Here is a 21,609-nt window from a genome sequence, read left to right as displayed (position 1 = left end):
ACCTGTATCGCTTACTGCAGAGACATACAAGCTCTTTTACCGAGACAGATGGCCTAGTGTCAGTGGGTATTGTTAAAAACGGTCAATGAATCGTGGCTGTGCAGAGTTGATTGTATTTGGCCTTTCATGGATTTCCAAGGGGCAGCAGTGATATGGGAGTTTGTTTTCTCTGGAGCACTTTATTTAATGACCACCTTCATAGCCAGGATTCCCTGCTTTGACGTGGACATAAACAGTGGATATATCGCATGCGAGTGATTATCATTATCCTCGAAAGATTTAAACTGGTTTGTTGTGTTCAATTACCCGTTAGATAAATAATGCCAGCAGAGAAATAGAGTGAAGTGAATTGTATTGTCTTTAAATCCTTTCTCTGGTGCTTTGGACGGTGTTGATTGCATTCTGTGTCTTAGTACATTTGTATTGGGAATCAGCTTCCCAAACTCGATTGAAGAGGAGATTGTATTGGTATCATGCTCGTTAATGCCTCACCATAACCATTATTTTTCTTAAGGACAGATGTCTGTCTATATGAGGTGTTAATACATGTCCATGTAACACATCTGTAACTCCATATGTTTCCCTTTACTGAACATGTACAGTGAAAATCAATAAAGTAATCAACTACAGTATTTGATTTTTTTATTATCTTTTATTTTTTTCCAGGGTAGTCCAATTTTTGTTTCACACACTGGAAGAAAATGGTCTATCATTGGTCTTTTCTTTCATTTGCTTGTGTGTCTGAAGAGAGAGCGAGAAGAGGGGCAGAGGGAGGGATGTGGACAAGCATATCAGAAGAGGAGAGGGAGAGAGAGCGATACATACGTAACTGTATAATACATGGGCAATGAGCATGGCCCCGTTTGCCGCACAGTGGAAAGTTGGATTACTTTAAATTGTAGCAGATTGTGTTAAATTCATACTGGAGAACCACAAAATGGTTGAATTCTACACTGAGTAAATTATGTTAAATGTTGCACCATCTATTGGTGTAGAATTGTATGACAGTTCAGTGTCAATGCAGTACACGTGATCTTCATAAGAGTAAAATCAAATAAAAACATCACTTACACCATGACACAGACAGGTTGTCACGTTTTGACCTTTATTTCCTTTGTTTTGTCATTGTTTAGTATGGTCAGGGCGTGAGTTGGGTGCGCAGTCTATGTTTGTTTTTCTATGATTTGGGTATTTCTATGTTTCGGCCCAGTATGGTTCTCAAACAGAGGCAGGTGTCATCAGTTGTCTCTGATTGAGAATCATACTTAGGTAGCCTGGGTTTCACTGTGTGTTTGTGGGTGATTGTTCCTGTCTCTGTACCAGATAGGGCTGTTTTTTTTTTTTTTTTTTTTGGGGGGGGTTCCACGTTTTGTAGTGTTTATCTTTTTTTTATTAAACATGAATCAATATAACCACGCTGCGTTTTGGTCCGCCTCTCCTTCACCACAAGAAAACCGTTACACAGGTGAACCCTATTTATGCTGGTGATGAACCCTATTTATACTGGTGAATGCCTAATCAAGGACATACTCCATTGTCAGAGAAGTGATATTGCTTAACACAAAAGGGACTATTTATTTTTGCCAACTCACTGCCAGCTTATTTTCTACCTATCACTTCCTGATTTTTTTTTCCCCCAAAGGAAACTTGGCGTGACATGGAGATGAATCACTTATGATTAATAACAAGATCTAACAAGACAGCTTGCATTTGTTATGGGTTGTCATTCACTTTTGAACAACCACCATCAAACTGAGACAACCATAATGAACATATTTATTTCCCCCTCTCTTTTCTATTAAAGTTTCTACCCATTTGCCATGAAGTCAGTTTCCTATTTGTAATGAAGAGAAACAAACAACTAATCTTATTCAACAATAGAAAGGCTTACTTCTCGACTACCAGAGATAGCCACACAAAGCAAAATCAAAACCCCTGCTACATACAACCATACAGTATATTAATCATCCATTGTATTAGGTTCTAGCTTTCCTCTGTGCAAAGACAACCACAATACAATTATATCTAATGACACAACTCACCAAAACAATTTAATTGTCAGAGAGGTTTTAACTATAAATGTTGAAGGTTCTGACCTAGCATTTTGTCTTTATATGTTAGAATACCCAGGGTGGAATAACAACAGAGACAAAGCTATTTCAATGTACTATTGCACAAGATGGCCCCATATCTTATTTTCCCCACAGTCACCTCAAGAGACATTGTGTGACATTAAAGGTTGCAAACCCCGGCAGCAGCGCTTGACTTGGACTTGATTAGGTGCCGGTATGCATTTTGGGTGCAGGTACCTTTTATATTTAGGTGCAGGAGCGCTACAATACTTTGGAGCTAATATTCTATAAGAGGTGCAGGAGCTCAAGCAGTAGAACATTTGAGGTACCGGTACTCAGCTCCTGCCCAAGTCAAGCACTGCCCTGCAGAAAAGGGAACGTCTTCATTCACCACATTCCACATTCCTGAGCGCGTAACAGAGCAATGAAGGAAATAAAACTTAAAGGGCTGGACTTCTTCCTTCACTTGTCATAAGCGTGATCAGTCACTGACAACATATGCTAAAGTGTTGAAGGGCTGAATTGGTTCACTAATCTTTCCTCTTCAGGTGAGTGCTGAGAGTTTGTCTGACTACTTTATATAAAATGTTGATCATTTTAACAGTATAAAGATATTCAGGGTAGGGAGAAGGGGGCTGGCGTCATTTACACTCATTTAAATATTTGAGCGTAAAATTACCTAAAAAATGCTAGTAGTAACTATTATTAGGCTACAGGATGAGTTTACAAATACCAAACAGTCGGGCATCAAGGAAAAAATCTCGATATGCAAATGTGAACTTTTCAAGTGACTGAGAAATCAAATGAGTTTTTTTTAAAGTAAGCAGGCCTAGACAAGCTGTATCAGATAAATATAGAACCACACTGTGATTATAGGAGGAGTCACAATCATGAGCTTTACTCTGTTAAAACATTTCCCTCAAGTCAAGCAACACAGTGATCTGCCAGGTGGATGAGGGTGCGTTTGACTCCATTAATATTGTAACTGAAGAACTCGTGTGAGGGCCATGGTTTTGTGCAGTCTGTGCAATTGAGCCATTGCATCACATAAGGCTTTAATGTTAATGTGTTAGGGTACAACTTATATAATATTGAAGACCTTTGACCAGTTCTCTTGAAAAACAGATTCTGTCAGTGAGACTAAGCTATATAAAAAAAGTTAAATATATCTATATAAAACTAAAACTATAGCTCAAGTCAAACTCACAACATTACAGTATGCATGCCAAGCAAACACACAATGGACAGTTCCATGACAGACTAGATTGGGGTAAGTCATTACCTGGGAGTAGTTTTAAAGCTAATTTCCTGCTGTTCTACACATTGTATTGCTCATCTCATGCCATTTGTCACATTTTGCCACGAGGCTGAGAGAAAACGTTGCAGTTTTAAACTGTCCAGTGAAAATCACTTTTAAAAGTGAATATTGTTAACTCATACTCAAATGTTGTTGCCTCATCCTATGCATAGTATTTGTGGCCGAAGTATAAATAAAAATCAACTCAAACAAAAAATAATGGTTATTATGATATCACCCTCCTGGGGAGAATGAGCTGGTTCTACTCGTATCACCGTTCTACTCGTATCACCGTTCTACTCGTATCACCGTTCTACTCGTATCACCGTTCTACTCGTATCACCGTTCTACTCGTATCACCGTTCTACTCGTATCACCGTTCTACTCGTATCACCGTTCTACTCGTATTCATATTTTTAATGACCGGCATACGCCCACACCATTCCTACACAGAAAATGTGCTTTAACATACTTTTTAGAAGGCAACCCATTTCACTCATTGTAATTAATGAGTAATATTTAGTAGAAATCTGGAAACACTGGACAGTTATTTTGAAAGGTCACCTTTGGCCAAAAACAGCAGCTTTGAACTGTATAACTGATCAATGCACCATCTTACCCAGTCATTTCACCCTTAAATGGCTACATTAGTGCTATTTCTTACCAATGTAAAAACTGATCAGAGTTGGGGTTGTAAAAGGACTGCATATTGCTGTAACTGTTGGTTTGAGTTAGGGCTACCATGGTGGTGTCTCCATTAAAATACTGAGATGGTGGTTTGAGTTAGGGCTATCATGGTGGTGTCTCCGTTAAAACACTGAGATGGTGGTTTGAGGTAGGGCTACCATGGTGGTGTCTCCATTAAAACACTGAGATGGTGGTTTGAGGTAGGGCTACCATGGTGGTGTCTCCATTAAAACACTGAGATGGTGGTTTGAGTTAGGGCTATCATGGTGGTGTCTCCATTAAAACACTGAGATGGTGGTTTGAGTTAGGGCTATCATGGTGGTGTCTCCGTTAAAACACTGAGATGGTGGTTTGAGGTAGGGCTACCATGGTGGTGTCTCCATTAAAATACTGAGATGGTGGTTTGAGTTAGGGCTATCATGGTGGTGTCTCCGTTAAAACACTGAGATGGTGGTTTGAGGTAGGGCTACCATGGTGGTGTCTCCATTAAAACACTGAGATGGTGGTTTGAGGTAGGGCTACCATGGTGGTGTCTCCATTAAAACACTGAGATGGTGGTTTGAGTTAGGGCTATCATGGTGGTGTCTCCATTAAAACACTGAGATGGTGGTTTGAGTTAGGGCTATCATGGTGGTGTCTCCATTAAAACACTGAGATGGTGGTTTGAGGTAGGGCTATCATGGTGGTGTCTCCATTAAAACACTGAGATGGTGGTTTGAGTTAGGGCTATCATGGTGGTGTCTCCATTAAAACACTGAGATGGTGGTTTGAGTTAGGGCTATCATGGTGGTGTCTCCATTAAAACACTGAGATGGTGGTTTGAGTTAGGGCTATCGTGGTGGTGTCTCCGTTAAAACACTGAGATGGTGGTTTGAGTTAGGGCTACCGTGGTGGTGTCTCCGTTAAAACACTGAGATGGTGGTTTGAGGTAGGGCTACCATGGTGGTGTCTCCATTAAAACACTGAGATGGTGGTTTGAGTTAGGGCTATCATGGTGGTGTCTCCATTAAAACACTGAGATGGTGGTTTGAGTTAGGGCTATCATGGTGGTGTCTCCATTAAAACACTGAGATGGTGGTTTGAGTTAGGGCTATCGTGGTGGTGTCTCCGTTAAAACACTGAGATGGTGGTTTGAGTTAGGGCTACCGTGGTGGTGTCTCCGTTAAAACACTGAGATGGTGGTTTGAGTTAGGGCTACCGTGGTGGTGTCTCCGTTAAAACACTGAGATGGTGGTTTGAGTTAGGGCTATCATGGTGGTGTCTCCATTAAAACACTGAGATGGTGGTTTGAGTTAGGGCTATCGTGGTGGTGTCTCCGTTAAAACACTGAGATGGTGGTTTGAGTTAGGGCTACCGTGGGGGTGTCTCCGTTAAAACACTGAGATGGTGGTTTGAGTTAGGGCTACCGTGGTGGTGTCTCCGTTAAAACACTGAGATGGTGGTTTGAGTTAGGGCTACCGTGGTGGTGTCTCCGTTAAAACACTGAGATGGTGGTTTGAGTTAGGGCTACCGTGGTGGTGTCTCCGTTAAAACACTGAGATGGTGGTTTGGGTTAGGGCTATCATGGTGGTGTCTCCATTAAAACACAGATGGTGGTTTGAGTTAGGGCTATCATGGTGGTGTCTCCGTTAAAACACTGAGATGGTGGAATACTGTTCAAAGGGCTGTTGCCCGGTTTATTATTTCAGTGGAATTGAAGATAATGACAAGGTTGAAGATGTAGTGGTCTGGAAGGGAGATAAAGGGAAATATTAGTAACAAAACATAAAAAGGTGTAGACATGACAAAGTAGTGCCAGGTGACTATTACAGGGAACGGGGTAATATAACTACAACTAAGGAGGCAGCCACGACTAAAACCTAAAAGGGACATTATCAAACTGAGGACATTGATATACAAAGATAAATAACAAAGTTATGGCTGCATATAATATTGACTTATCGCCAACATAATAAATAGGCACTTAATTTCTCATATCACACACAAGGAAAAGTATGGGGGCCACCCCATGGCATCACCAAGCATAAACTATGCTAGTGCTTAGGGAGATGCATGCTGCTTATATGGGGAAACAGAAGAGCGAAAAAGGGAGGAGAGGTGATTATAGAAGTGGGAACTGGTGTGTGTATTTGACCTGTTGGGGAAGCCAAAGTGGCGATAGGATAAGGTGGTTAGTGATAGGATAAGGTGGTTAGTGATATGATTAGGGGGAATGTCAGTCAGGTTAGGGACAATTCGACAACACTGATCTTTACAGCAGCGCTGGCAAACTCATTCCATGGAGGGCCTAGTGTCTGCTGGTTTTTCCAAAGACCTAGGCAATCAGGTGAGGGGAGTTCCTTCATAATGTGTGACCTTAATTCATCAATCAAGTACAAAGGAATAGAAAAATCCCGCTGACACTCGGCCTTCTGTGGAATGAGTTTGACACGTGCTCTACAGGTTGTCCAAAAACCAATCCTGTGAAATGACGTCAACACATACTGGAGGAGTTAATGAGTAGCTACAAGTGGCTAGTTTAGCTAACGAACTAGCTACATTGGTCGCTGCACGCATGACCAGAATGACACACCGAAAGCACACCCCATTTCTGTTAGAACATGTTGGAGATGGAGGAGTTTGACCGTTTTCATGTCCAAAGTCGACCGTTAAAGATAATTTCCTGCAATTCTACACATGTTGCCATTGATTATGACATGTTCGTATGCATGAACTTCAGGCTAAGGGCAACATCACATGAGCAAGGTTATATACCAGCAAAAATATTGTAATCAGATTACAGATAGTTTTGAAAAACGAGATGATTACTTTGAGGATTACTTTTAAATTCAGAAAGGATGTTTGCGGAAAAAAAATCTTTGACACTTCTATGTTTTCTAAATGACATTCAAATCAGCATTGAAAAATGGCGCAAATTTAAGTTTGTTCCACCTGAGCGAGTCTGACCACAAGTCAGAGACCACTGTGACGGCAGATTTCCTCCTCTTCGTCTGAGGTGTAGCAGGGATCGGACCAAAATGCAGAGTGGTAAGGGTCCATATCGTTTATTATAAAACATAAACTGAACACTAAGAACTACCAAACAATAAATGTGAACATGAACGAAAACCAAACCGAAACAGTCCCGTGTGGTGACAAACACAGAAACAAACACCCACAAACCAACAGTGAAACCCAGGCTACCTAAGTATGATTCTCAATCAGAGACAACTAACGACACCTGCCTCTGATTGGGAACCATACTAGGCCGAAACAGAAACCCAAACATAGACTGCCCACCCCAACTCACGCCCTGACCATACTAAGTAAAGACAAAACAAAGGAAAATAAAGGTCAGAACGTGACAGTACCCCCCCCCAAAATAAGGTGCGGACTCCGGCCACAAAACCTGAACCTATAGGGGAGGGTCTGGGTGGGCGTCTGTCCGCGGTGGCGGTTCTGGCGCGGGACGTGGACCCCACTTCACTAAAGTTGTAGTGCGCCTCTTCGCCCGCCTCCGTAGCCTCTTTAAAGCGGCGACCCTCACCACCAGCCTTGGACTGGGAACCCTAGACATGGGTCCCGATTGGACGGGGGAGTCTGGCAGCGCGGACAGGCGGGAGACTCCGGCAGCTCCGGAGTGAAGGGCGATTCCAGCATCGCCTGGCTGACTGACGGCTCTGGCAGCTCCTGGCTGGCTGATGGCTCTGGACAGACGGGAGACTCTAGCAGCTCTGGACAGACGGGAGACTCTAGCAGCTCTGGACAGACGGGAGACCCTGTAGGCAGAAGACGGAGAGACAGCCTGGTGCGGGGGGCTGCCACCAGACGGCTGGTGCGTGGAGGTGGCACTGGATAGACCGGACAGGCGCACTGGAGCTCTTGAGCTCCGAGCATGCCCAACCTTACCTGGTTGAATGGTCCCGGTAGTCCGACCAGTGCGGCGAGGTGGAATAGACTGCACTGGGCTGTGCTGGCGAACCGGGACACCATGCGTATGGCTGGTGCCATGTACGCTGGCCCAAGGAGACGCACTGGAGACCAAATGCGTAGAGCCGGCTTCATGGCACCTGGCTCGATGCCCACTCTAGCCCGGCCAATAGGAGGAGCTGGAATGTACCTCACTATACACCCGCACCGGGGACACTGTGCGCTCCACAGCATAACACGGTGCCTGCCCGGTCTCTCTCGCTCTCCGGTAAGCACAGGAAGTTGGCGCAGTTCTCCTACCTGGCTTCGCCACACTCCCTGTGTGCCCCCCCCAATACATTTTTGGGGCTGCCTCTCGGGCTTCCTACTGCGCCGCCATGCTGCGCCGCCATTCCTCCCAAGTAGTGACACAGTCCAGATCTCGCTCCCATGTCCAGAAATCCTGACATCGCTGCTGCTGCCCATTACCACACCGCTTGGTCCTTTTGTGGTGGGTGTTTCTGTAACTGCAGATTTCCTCCTCTTCGTCTGAAGAGGAGGTGTAGCAGGGATTGGACCAAAACGCATGGAAAGTGTCCATATCATTTATTATAAAACAAACTGAACACTAAGAACAACAAAACAATAAATGTGAACATGAACGAAAACCAAACCGAAACAGTCGCGTGTGGTCACAAACACCCACAAACCAACAGTGAAACCCAGGCTACCTAAGTATGATTCTCAATCAGAGACAACTAACGACACCTGCCTCTGATTGAGAACCATACTAGGTCGAAACAGAAACCCAATCATAGAAACCCAAAACATAGACTGCCCATCCCAACTCACAGCCCTGACCATTCTAAATAAAGACAAAACAAAGGAAAATAAAGGTCAGAACGTGACAACCACTATGATGACACACCAAATGCATTAGATAGATCGCGGGAAAGGAGCAGGAATAGGCTTTTGTAGGCTTCATTCCAAACTATGTCTTCCAATGGTGCGACAAAGATTATCCATTTTGAATCAATGCTTGGAGGTAAGGATGACAGCTGTGGTGTGTAGTCTACGGCGACACGGATATCACTTATTATTGATATCTACATAGCACGTTGATGTGAATCACACTGCTGCTCTCTCATTTACAAAATTGTGCCTTACGGATTGTGGTTGTTGTGGATGGCTGTTTACAAATCTAAATGTGTATTTGAACCCAATAATGGTTGAATTCAATGTTTAAGCTGCCTATCAATCATTGTTTTTGAAACCAGTGGGCAGCCAGTGAAAAATGCGCTCTTGCAACAGCTCCATAGTGCGGATCCAAACCTATGGAATAAAAGTGGGGCTTTTATTGCTCAATTTAATCCATGCTGATAAAAAAACAAAAATCCATTGGCCTAATGGACACATGCTCAAATTTTCACACTTTTGATAGACTTAAAGGGGCAATCTGTAGTTGCTACATCCATTTTTGTACTTATACATTATAATATACAGTGCCTTGAGAAAGTATTCGGCCCCCTTAAACTTTGCGACCTTTTGCCACATTTCAGGCTTCAAACATAAAGATATAAAACTGTATTTTTTTGTGAAAAATCAACAACAAGTGGGACACAATCATGAAGTGGAACGACATTTATTGGATATTTCAAACTTTTTTAACAAATAAAAAACTGAAAAATTGGACGTGCAAATTTTTTCAGCCCCCTTTACTTTCAGTGCAGCAAACTCTCTCCAGAAGTTCAGTGAGGATCTCTGAATGATCCAATGTTGACCTAAATGACTAATGATGATAAATACAAGTTTGCCAGAAGCCACCTGGGAGACACACCAAACATGTGGAAGAAGGTGCTCTGGTCAGATGAAACCAAAATTGAACTTTTTGGCAACAATGCAAAACGTTATGTTTGGCGTAAAAGCAACACAGCTCATCACAATGAACACACCATCCCCACTGTCAAACATGGTGGTGGCAGCATCATGGTTTGGGCCTGCTTTTCTTCAGCAGGGACAGGGAAGATGGTTAAAATTGATGGGAAGATGGATGGAGCCGAATACAGGACCATTCTGGAAGAAAACATGATGGAGTCTGCAAAGACCTGAGACTGGGACGGAGATTTGTCTTCCAACAAGACAATGATCCAAAACATAAAGCAAAATCTAAAATGGAATGGTTCAAAAATAAACATATCCAGGTGTTAGAATGGCCAAGTCAAAGTCCAGACCTGAATCCAATCGAGAATCTGTGGAAAGAACTGAAAACTGCTGTTCACAAATGCTCTCCATCCAACCTCACTGAGCTCGAGCTGTTTTGCAAGGAGGAATGGGAAAAAAATTCAGTCTCTCGATGTGCAAAACTGATAGAGACATACCCCAAGCGACTTACAGCTGTAATCGCAGCAAAAGGTGGCGCTACAAAGTATTAACTTAAGGGGGCTGAATAATTTTGCAGGCCCAATTTTTCAGTTTTTGATTTGTTAAAAAAGTTTGAAATATCCAATAAATGTCGTTCCACTTCATGATTGTGTCCCTCTTGTTGTTGATTCTTCACAAAAAAATACAGTTTTATATCTTTATGTTTGAAGCCTGAAATGTGGCCAAAGGTCGCAAAGTTCAAGGGGGCCGAATACTTTCGCAAGACACTGATATTATGTAGTTAATTATATATATATATATATATATATATATATATATATATATATATATATATATATATATATATATATATATGATTAAAAATAATACTTTTTACATCATGGATGGTCAGTCCTTGCATCCATAATCTGAGAGCGGTTACATTTCTCTAGGCCCATCCATCAGCTTTTTACCAAAACAGGCAGGGTGAACCATTTTGTTATTGTTTCATCTGTGGATTTGCCCTTTAAACAGCTGTATATGATCAAAATATCAAAGTGTCACCAACAAAAAGGTAAACAATATGATCAAAATATCAAAGTGTCACCAACAAAAAGGTAAACAATAGGTCTATAACAAATGCAGCAGGCATTCATTTTTCACATGTAAATAGCACTTTTCAGTAGTCCTCAAAGCATGCCATTCCATGAGCGCAGCATTTATTTTTTAAACTCAAATCACTGAGCCCAATCAGTCCTACATGACAACACAATCATAAACAACAGAGTAGGGCTGGCCAGTAAGTCCTTAGTTTTGGTGTCATGTTGAGGTAAAACTACTTGGCTAATCAATACTTCCATATTTCCAAGTCCTAGTCTTGAAGATCTAAGGGAATAACATTAATTGGAATGACTGGAATTCTGATAGATTTTGGTTTTAATGCAAAGCTATAATTTAATGGTATTATATGTAGCAGAAAGCGATGGGTTAGAAGAAGTCTACATAACCAACCCATAGAGTAAAATCCATATATGTAAACTTTAACTTTGATTTATCCTGCAATATATGTGGTACAATTGGTAACATACATTTTTGCCTTCTTTTATGCCTCTTAAGGGGAAATCAATCTAAAAATAACAGAATGTAATCAGATTACATTACTGAGTTTGGGTAATCCAAAAGTTACGTTGCTGATTACAATTTTGGACAGGTAACTAGTAACTGTAACGGATTATATTTAGAAAGTAACATACCCAACCCTGGTTATATATAAGAAGTGGAAACTTTAAAACTCGTTTTCACATGCAGTCTTTTGAACATTGAGACTCATTGTGCCCATACAGTAATAGTATTACGAGAAATGCCTTACATTGTGATTCTGTGCCAAGGCATGGCCACTCCTGAACATTGTTACTGAAAAGTGAAGCAATAGCATTACAACAGAGATGGACTGATGCTTATCAGTGTAATTCCCATACAAAGACGCTTTGACGATACGCAGGATTCAGTAGGCCTATGTCACTAGGAGGATGTCATTATGCCAAGACAGGAGGGTCAACTTCAAGGAATCATTGACAAAATGGAACCAGTCAGACATCAATTCACTGCATTGTCTTCACTGTCATTCTATTGACGGTATGTCCCACTGCCATTCATTCCACTTACTGTAGATCCCTGAGATGATATACAGTAGATATGATATAGAAAGCTATAAATTAACAGATACCGGTAACAGATATGATTTATCTTTTGGTGTTGAACTTGGGGGTTTCTTTGAAGACAATATAGCTAATTGGCAATAAAGCAAGTATGTGGAAATGTTTACTGAGAAAATAATATCAGTTGAATATATGATGCTATGTGTATCAGAAGTTGTTTTGTCTCAGTTTTATATGGATGTGTCTCAAATGTGTCTGGATGTGGATGTCTTTTTTAAATATTTGTTTTACTTGCTACATTGTATTTACTTCGCCACCATGGCCTTTTTTGCCTTTACCTCCCTTATCTCACCTCATTTGCTCACATCGTATATAGACTTATTTTTCTACTGTATTATTGACTGTATGCTTGTTTTACTCCATGTGTAACTCTGTGTTGTTGTACCTGTCGAACTCTTTGCTTTATCTTGGCCAGGTCGCAATTGTAAATGAGAACTTGTTCTCAACTTGCCTACCTGGTTAAATAAAGGTGAAATAAAAAAATTAAATTAAAAAAAAGTGGGTGAGTACTAGGTTTAAAATAGGTTTAATAAGTTGTTTGGACATGCTTTCTGGGCACCAAACTAAGCCTTACATTTATCCTGGCTTGTCTAAATAAACTGCTTAGCTGCGGATATTAATTTCCCTGAAGCTAAAGTATATACTACTTATTTGAGTGACCAATCTTGATTGGCAAGTCATCTGATTCCAGTATTAGACATTCAGAAGCACACAACCAGTGAGTTAATGGTTAACCAGGCTAACTAACGGAGTTCATGTAGCCTATTAATACTCTATACATGTATGTTAGAGGCACACAGCTCAGGGTTGACTGCTCTGACCTGGTGGTAAGTAGTAACACTAAGTAAATATAGACCGGCTTTAGAAGGAAGCTTCTACTTTCCTGTAAAAAGTCCCACTCATTGTGTCATATTTACGGGTTACCATCCGGTCTGACATTGGTCCGTGGGACATTAATCAATCACTCAGTTATAGTTGGCTGATAATGATTGAATCACTCTGCAAGGTCTAATGTTAATCTAAGCAGTTTTTAGTGGAGGAAGACCATATTGTCCTGGGTTCATGGTACAATAACAATAAGATTGATAAATAATAATATTGAACCATTTCATGATTGGCCTATGCTTTATGGTGGTCATTATGCTGGGTTATGGTTTTGTCATGGGGTCATATGCATGTGAGGCATTTTACTGAATCAATATTATTGAAATGTTTTATCTTTTCTTCATTTGTAGGAATAGCTATCAGTGGTGGCTAGATAACGGATAAGCTTCTCTAAACTATGGGTACAGTAGGTATCATTGTGCAATAAAGCTATGCAGGTTTTTTTTTTTTACATGCAGATGCTACGTAGCATAGCAACAAGGAAGGGCATATTGCCTCTATGTTAAATTACAACAACCCCACACAGTAAGTAAATATTTATGAGTCAAGGAACCCTGCCAGATATGAATGTCAGTGGAGGCGGTGCACATCAGATAAGGAGATCAAGATCAAGACAGCAGTCTAACAGACTGTCCAATGAATTATAAACATCATAAATTGACCCTTCCAGCAGAAAGAAGGAATTCATTATCTAATTAAGCTCTATATCAAGAGCAGAACTCTGACCTGAAGTTTGAAAGGGTCCGTCTTAATTGCTGGTCTCCAGGAAGTAGCCATTGCCTATGTATATGCTACCCAATGTATACAGTACAGTAAACAAAGTGGAGGCTCTGAATACCTTAGACATTTTGGTATCAGAAAATACAATATGCCAAAGATTTAAAAATATATATATATATATAATCCAGAATCTTTATTGAGAAAAGCAAGGGCTTCTGAAAATAAAATGTTTTCATTAAATGTTTCATCCCTTGGTATTACTCAAAATATCATAAAACATTGCTAGAATACCAAACTTACTGTAGGCTATAGCAGAGTTTTACCAAACTTTTTCACTTGGGGCCCCGCTTCCAACATTGGGGAACATTCCACGCCTCAAGCACTACACTAGCTGTTCACAGCCCTCTTGTTGGTGGAGAGAATTTTGCAAGTTTAAGGCTTATTTTCTGCAATTCTACAAATTTTGTCATGGTGTGTAAAGAACATTTTGCAGTTTTAAAATAAATGTTCTGTAATTCTATACATTTTGCCATGTCTAATGTGTATTCATCTGATATTTGAGTGACAAAAAAATTACTACAATGGGCTTTTTAAAAATATATTGCTAAAAAACCTTAATACAAAAACATTAGCTGACATGTGCTAGTTGATCTGGACATTTCTGACAAGTTATAAATATCTCTCCAAGGTATGCAATGACTAACATTAAAAGAGGAACTGGTGATGCACTACCCAATTTTGCAATTGCATCGTGTACTATTACAACTTTCAAGAGTAAGTTTAAAGCCGGACTGAGTTCAGCCTAGGGGCCGCGCCCCACAGCTTGGGAACCACTGGGCTATAGGACAACAATCAAAGGGTTCACTGACATAATTGATGTTAGAATATGTCATCTATGACAATCAGTTATTTTCTTAAATATTGGTGAAGAAAGTGTACTGTAGGTGATAAGTCAGGTGTAAATATGAGGAAGCAGTACATCTGCAGCCAGTGCATATTTGTTCATGACATGAATGTTTACTCTTTTCTTGCCAATCACTGGATACAATTTTATTAAAACTGTTTGTTCTACATGGTAATAACATTTATTGCCGACTTGAAGGTAATGCCAAAACAGTGAGTTACCCTTGGTTTGTAGTATAAACAAAGGAAAGGATTATGAGAACTTGGGGGATTGTACCTAACAGCCATGAGCAGAGTACTGTGTCTTATGAGGGTTAGTAGAAACATTCAGCCACGAGAATTAGTCTGCAAGAGGAATTTTAATTTCAGTAAAGGGGGATGAAGCAATTCAGTCCCTTGTGTAAAGGCATATCAACATATCAGATGGTCTTGAACAGATAACAGCATCACCTCCACTAACAGGTACAGTTACACGCTTTTAAAAGATGCATCTTTAAATTTACTAGTCACAGGAATACTTTAAAGGTTCTCCATTGAGCATGCATTTTAGCCCAGAAATAGGTTTAATCTGGATCCTGGTAACAGCCTACTTAGAATGGCATATATCCTTTATTAGTTTTGCTATGGAAATTTGAGCATTTCACTTCCCAACACCACAACAGTAGTCGGAATTAAGTCAATAGATCAAGTGATGTGCATGCCAGAACTGACCATACGGTCCGTGTTGAGAAATCTCACGTTCAGTTCCATTTTCTAATTTTATTGCCCACAAAGCGAGAACTATACATTATAGGTAGGACATTATTGGTTGTTGGTATTCTTGATCTGGTTGCTTTTTGACTATTTTATCAATACTTTGCTGACTTCTACACTAAAGCCTAACTTAAAATATGCACACTGTTGGACCATTCTTCAGTGCAAGCATGTTAATATTCAACCTGTAATAATCATGACAGTGATGGTAAACATGGATGTAAACATGTATCCACAGATAAGAGTGTCATGGCAATATTTCACAAATCTCTTCTCTTGGCTTTGAAACAGAAATGTGTGGGCAATGTTGGGCACAGACATAAATACTGGTAACATCAGAGTGAAATCCATTTTATTCCTCCCTATTTCCTCTAGTTGCAATAGAGGATTGAAGGACGTAAAGAGGAGACTATAGTCAAACTTCAATGATAAAGACCTAGAGAATGTAATAGATGTTTGTTAACAATCTTGTCAATCTTGTAATTTGTTAAACTTGACAGATTTTTTACATTCCTTTACAGATTGAAAATGTGCTTGCACACAATGATTCTACTGGGTTTTGTGTGGTTTAGTCTGCCACTTCTTGTGGCCCTTGCCTCACCAAGCCCTGCTTCGAATGATGAGAGAGTCCCCTGTCAAATCTACAACTCTGGTCGCTCCGCAAACTGCCTTGGTCAGCAACTGGATCATGTTCCATGGAAGCACCTCCCTTCCACGCTTGAAAGTATAGATCTCTCCTACAATGAAATTCATGCCATTCGTGTTAATTACTTTTCTCGCCTACCTCATCTTCGTGTCCTCGAGCTGCAGTTCAACAACATCTCTGTGATTGAGGACCGTGCCTTCCACAACAACCCCCTCCTGGAGCATCTTAACATCTTTAACAACTCCCTAGAGGAAATCCCTGCCAACGCCTTGCAGGACCTCTTCAATCTAAGGGAACTCCTTATGTCGAATAACCTTTACACCCAGGCCACATTGTCAGCTGATGTTTTCTCCAGATTGACCCACCTCAAGGCCCTGTCCATGGGCGGCCCCTTGGTCAAGGGTCTAAGGAAAGGGGACTTCCAGGCATTGAGGAACATTCAGTTGCAGGACTTTGCCATTAAAACTTCATCAAATATCAGTTACTATGAACCGGGTAGTCTGAAGGTAATCCAGACAGGTAGAATGGGGTTTGACATGGCCATAGATCAGAAGCCGAATTTCCTTCCTTTGATTCTACGAGACTTGGCCAACAAGACTTTCAGTCTCATCCAATTCAGGAACCTCTTTGAGTTCATGTATTACTTGGGAGATGAGGATATTTTCAGAGGCTTGCAAGACATCAAAGTAGATTCGCTCATCTTTCACCGTGGAAAATTCAATGAGAACCTTATGAGGATGGCTCTGTTTAATCTACAGGTCACCCCCCTTAAACGTCTGACACTTCAATACATTGACTTTGCTCGCTCGCCCAACTTTCTGGATAATGGCTTGGGATCCAGTATCAAAGACCTTGCACTGAGTAGACTAAATTTGTGGTAAGCATATCTTATTCTACTCTGTTAAATTACAAAAGCACTATGCAGACATTACTATCCAGAAGATGCAAAAACAAATACAGGTTCCTAGTCACAAGAGTATTTTTTTCATCAATTGAAATCTTTTGTCATATCTATGTATTGGGAAAGTACCAATTATGTTATCATCTTGACCACACATGTTTTTTTCCTGCTTACATTTTTTTCTTGCTTACTCCTCAGGCACATCAGTAATCCAGACATTTTGCGATTTGACTGGCGCTTCACATGGTTCAACAAAGTCCGACTGCTGTCCATTCAGAATGTCAACTTCAACTCTGTGCCTTGCGATGCCTGGCTTAATATGGAAGACATGGAGGTTTTGGACATCTCAAACAACCGCCTGCAGGACAACATCCTCTTCAACCAGAGATGCGACTACAGGGGCACCATGCCGGCTCTTCGTTCCTTCAATGTCAGCACCAACCAACTGACCAGCCTTCAGGACTTAGCCTCCCTGACAAGGGAGTTCAAACAGTTGAAGGTCCTGGATGTCAGCCACAACATGCTGGGTTCTGCTGAGAAGAGTCGCAACTGTAACTGGATGCAGAACATCACCCAGGTGATCGCTCACCACAACCGATTCGAAAGTGGTGTCCTCCAGTGTCTGCCCACCACAGTACAATTCCTGGACCTCTCGTACTGTGACCTGGACCAGCTGGACATGGCCTACTTCCAACAAACCATCAGCCTCAAGGAGCTCCTGCTCAATGGGAACAAGATCAAGTTCATCCCCTCTGGGTGGAGAAGTCGCTCCTTGCAGTCACTGGCTCTGGATGGGAACTCCTTTGGGCTCATCAGCATGGGCTCCTTCCAGGACATGCCCCATCTGTCTCGACTGACGGCGGGAAACAACCCATTCCACTGCACCTGCGACCTCCATGCCTTCATCCAGGACACAATTTCCAAGGGGAAAGTCAACATCACTGACTGGCCAGAGAACTACAAGTGTTACCATCCAGAGGCCCTGCTCAATACCGCTGTGGCAAATTTCTTCCCGGGTCACGTGGCCTGCGATATCAGACTGGTCATCATCATCTGTGTGGCTACTACTGCAGCTGTGGTTTTAGTGTTGATGCTTATATGCTACATATTCAATGTTCCCTGGTACATCAAAGCCACATATCAGATCCTCAGAGCCAAATACAGGGCTCATCAGGAAGGAGCATCTGGAAAATCACAGATCTATGTTTACCATGCCTTTATCTCCTACAGCCACCCAGATGCAGACTGGGTCAGGGACCAGTTGTTGCCCTGCTTGGAGAACAGCAAGCCCCCCTACCGACTCTGTATCCATGAGAGAGACTTCATGCCAGGAAAGTGGATCATCGACAACATCATTGAAAATATTGAGAGCAGCGAAAAGGTAAGGGTGAGGACCCACCAAGACAAGTTAGAGGTGTTTTAACAAGTAAATAGTACTAGACTTTTAAATATAAAATGTCAAAATGTAAGATGTATGTTTTGTTTAGGTTTGTATCCTGATTCCTGCACTGTGAATTTGCCTAAATGAATACACCCTATCCTCTGAATTTTTTGTTTCCTAATCCAGGTCATATTTGTGTTGTCACACCACTTTGTGAACAGCGATTGGTGCAACTACGAGCTCTACTTTGCCCAGCAAAGAGCCATCGGCAAGACCTTCAGCGATGTTATTCTGGTGGTGAAAGAGCCCATCGACCCTGAATCTCTGCCCAGCAAGTATTGTAAGCTCAAGAAGATGCTGTACACCAAAACGTACCTAGAGTGGCCCCAGCAAGCCAAGCAGCAGACCTTCTTCTGGGCTCAACTTAGGAGCTGCCTGGGCAAGCCCACAGTGACTAAAGAGCAGGCTCTTAGTGGTAGGAGCAGCAGTGTATCCTCAGTGGGTGCTGTGCCTGTGATAGAGCTCCCTCTAGAGGATGGGAAACCAGCGATAGCTATGCCAAATTTAGACAGAGAAGCAGAGCTCCACAAAGTAGTTCCTCAGGAGATCGAAAATCTTTCAGTGAGAAGTGCAGAGTTTTATGGGCAAAGACCAATCCATGTAGCCGTGGCATCAGACAAAATAAGCCAAGCATGTAGCTTGTAATGTGTATAGTGTCCCAAGACCAATCTCTCTCTGAAGTGCTGAGCTTGAGTGACTTCTTGACCATGCTGTGGCAGATAATGTGTTTTCCAAGCTGCTGGTAGCATTAGCAAGTGTTTCATAATGATGACAGTGAATAACATGATCTGTCTGCTACCCACCCTTCTGACATGTACAGTGCTTACTCCCCCTTGAACTCTTTACATTTTGTTGTGTTACAAAGTGGGATTGAAATAGATTACATTTTTGTGTCATTGATCGACACAAAATACTCCATAATGTCAAAGAGAAAAAAAATAATAATAACAGAAGTATAAGTATTAATTTATAAGCACAAGTATTCAGAAGTAAAAATTGGCTGAACAAATCACATAATTTATACATTTTTAAACCTTTATTTAACTAGGAAAGTCAGTTAAGTACAAATTCTTATTTTCAATGATGGCCTAGTAACAGCAGGTTAACTGCCTTGTTCAGGGGCAGAACGACAGATTTATACCTTGTCAGCTCGGGGATTCGATCTTGCAACCTTTAACCACTAGGCTACCTGCCGCCCCATGGACTCACTCTGTGTGAAATAATAGGGGTTGATGGTATTTCTGAATGACTACCCTTTCCTCTGTAAGGTCCCTCAGTCAAGTATTGAATTTCAAGCACAGATTGGAACACACTTTTTGGACTAAATGCAAAGCCTTACACATAATGTATGCCATTTAGCAGACACTTTTATCCAAAGCAAATTACATTTTGTGTGCACATACACATGCCATGTAGAATCGTCTCTGCCATGTCAAAAGGCACGCAAGCCACAAATCTCATAACAAAATGGAACCAGTGGGGACTGCATGTTAAATGACAGTTGTTTAGAATGAAAAATGTAGCTTATGCAATGTATTCATGTCCAGTAATATTGAGAAAAATGTGATGGTCCAAATATTGAAAACAATATAAATACAATAATGAAATATAGTTTCCTAAATATTTTTTACTTTTCTATACTCTATACATGCTTTAATGTACATGTGAATGTTATTGTTAATGTGAATGGAATTGACTAATTAAGTAAATAACAAATGAGTTCATTGCTTATCATAACATTGCTTGCCTAAAGCAAATTAATTCATGCCAATACCTCTAATAAAACAGTGTCGTTTTGACTGTTGAGTGGGTATTTAGAAATAGGGATGTGTTAGAATGCAGTGTAATTCTGTTTTACAATAAATATCAGTGTGAAGGGCTGCTTTGTGAAACCTGGCAATATATACAACTGACCAATAGATGACACCCTTTTACATTTTCTGGAAGTCACTTTGTGTGTGTGTGTGTGTGTGTGTGTGTGTGTGTGTGTCTTGAGGAAGAGATCAGACTTATATCACAGAAACTGGCAGATGTCAGACATGATATAACAAACAGCATCTGCCTGTAGTTATATGCCCAGCAAGACAACAAACATACTTTTATTGTATCAAGTGTTTGTTTTATGCAACAGAATAGAGTATTCTTAACTTATGTGTGTGTGTTCTACTGAGGATGATCCTCTGGGAGATAACACTGACAGGAGATTTACAATGTCTTTTGGGTGGTAAAACCTAAAGAGCATTCCAGAGCATGAGTTAATGTTTCTGTTCTATATGGTACCAGGGAGAGATGGTTCCAGTTTGGAGTCGGAGGGACAGACACTGGTCTCTATACAATGAAAACTGTTGACACAGCAGATACTGTCTGCTATAGGTATCTTTCATACAGATCTTAACCTTGTGACCCAGTCTATATATCTGTTGTTCGTCATGTAGGTTGAAAGGGGTGTATCTTGGCTATAAAATACCTTTGTACTTTTGTCTCAGGGCTCTCAACGAATCATTTGATCGTGAATCGTCGACCAGCCATCATTATTGTAGAGCACTCAATTGATTCACTTTATATGTGTGCGTTGTATTGACCTGTCCCCTTATTAATAAGTGATTCAATATTTAGTTTAAGTACAACTCTGACTTGTGTGATAAGTTTGTCTTTCCTCATTTGATAGTAAAAAAAAAAATGAACCACCACAGTTCCAATTCTAGTATGTCTCCTTATGTGTTTTTCCAATTGTTAAATGAGAAAATGGCTACCCAGACTAAATCAAAATGTATTATGTGCTGCCTATTTACAGAAATTGCCATCTGAGCACAGAACATAAGAAGAAAACATGTTATCACTGTAAGAGATTCTAACAGTTGGTTCTGCTTCTCTACACAGTAATGAGAGATGGTGGCTTTAGTTTCCCACACAAAAGGGAAAGGTGAGTTCTCTTTTTCTGGGTCACTCAAGTTGACATCTACTTAAGTGAGATCACCTTGGAAACGCACTCCGCAGAGCCCGCTTTTGTGGCCTTGACATGGCCAAGCCTCGATGAATGACTTCCACCAGACTTACAGTATTTGTCCTGGAGCTGTCTAATCTTGGAAGGTTAAGTAAAGTATAGCCTACTAAGTAATACGCAAAGTATATGACATGCAAATACTTATGACAGAGGTCTGTATTCTGACCACATAGACATATCCTAGAAACTACGGCTTCTCAGGCATTATCACTTAATTGATCCCTTGGTTTTGTATTCTGCAAATATACATATAAATTAGTGTTTGTTTTATTGAGTGTTTATCTAATCGGAAGTCATAACATAAGGGCATGTAATCTTGAAAAGGGATAGAAG

The 21,609-nt window shown here is 40.9% G+C and overlaps 1 protein-coding gene across 1 annotated transcript; it reads left to right on the top strand.

Moving 5' to 3' along the window:
* Nucleotides 1-2,533: 2,533 nt before the first annotated feature.
* tlr18 (toll-like receptor 18) lies at nucleotides 2,534-20,957 on the top strand. Its single transcript, XM_064945661.1, has 4 exons — nucleotides 2,534-2,620; nucleotides 15,806-16,807; nucleotides 17,030-18,212; nucleotides 18,399-20,957. Exons 2-4 carry the CDS (start codon nucleotides 15,813-15,815, stop codon nucleotides 18,915-18,917), a joined length of 2,697 nt encoding a protein of 898 aa, XP_064801733.1. The 5' UTR covers nucleotides 2,534-2,620; nucleotides 15,806-15,812; the 3' UTR covers nucleotides 18,918-20,957.
* The last annotated feature ends 652 nt before the right edge of the window (nucleotides 20,958-21,609 follow it).

This window comes from Oncorhynchus masou, chromosome 29 (assembly GCF_036934945.1).
Source record: "Oncorhynchus masou masou isolate Uvic2021 chromosome 29, UVic_Omas_1.1, whole genome shotgun sequence".
NCBI classification, from domain to species: domain Eukaryota; kingdom Metazoa; phylum Chordata; class Actinopteri; order Salmoniformes; family Salmonidae; genus Oncorhynchus; species Oncorhynchus masou.
This window is presented reverse-complemented; position numbering and strand designations above follow the sequence as displayed.

Bases quoted from the DNA above. Each gene is read 5' to 3' on its own strand.
- tlr18 (XM_064945661.1), top strand. From the start codon at position 15,813: ATGTGCTTGCACACAATGATTCTACTGGGTTTTGTGTGGTTTAGTCTG. The intron at 16,808-17,029 runs GTAAGCATATCT...CTTACTCCTCAG, and splicing joins CTGAGTAGACTAAATTTGTG to GCACATCAGTAATCCAGACA. The intron at 18,213-18,398 runs GTAAGGGTGAGG...TTCCTAATCCAG, and splicing joins ATATTGAGAGCAGCGAAAAG to GTCATATTTGTGTTGTCACA.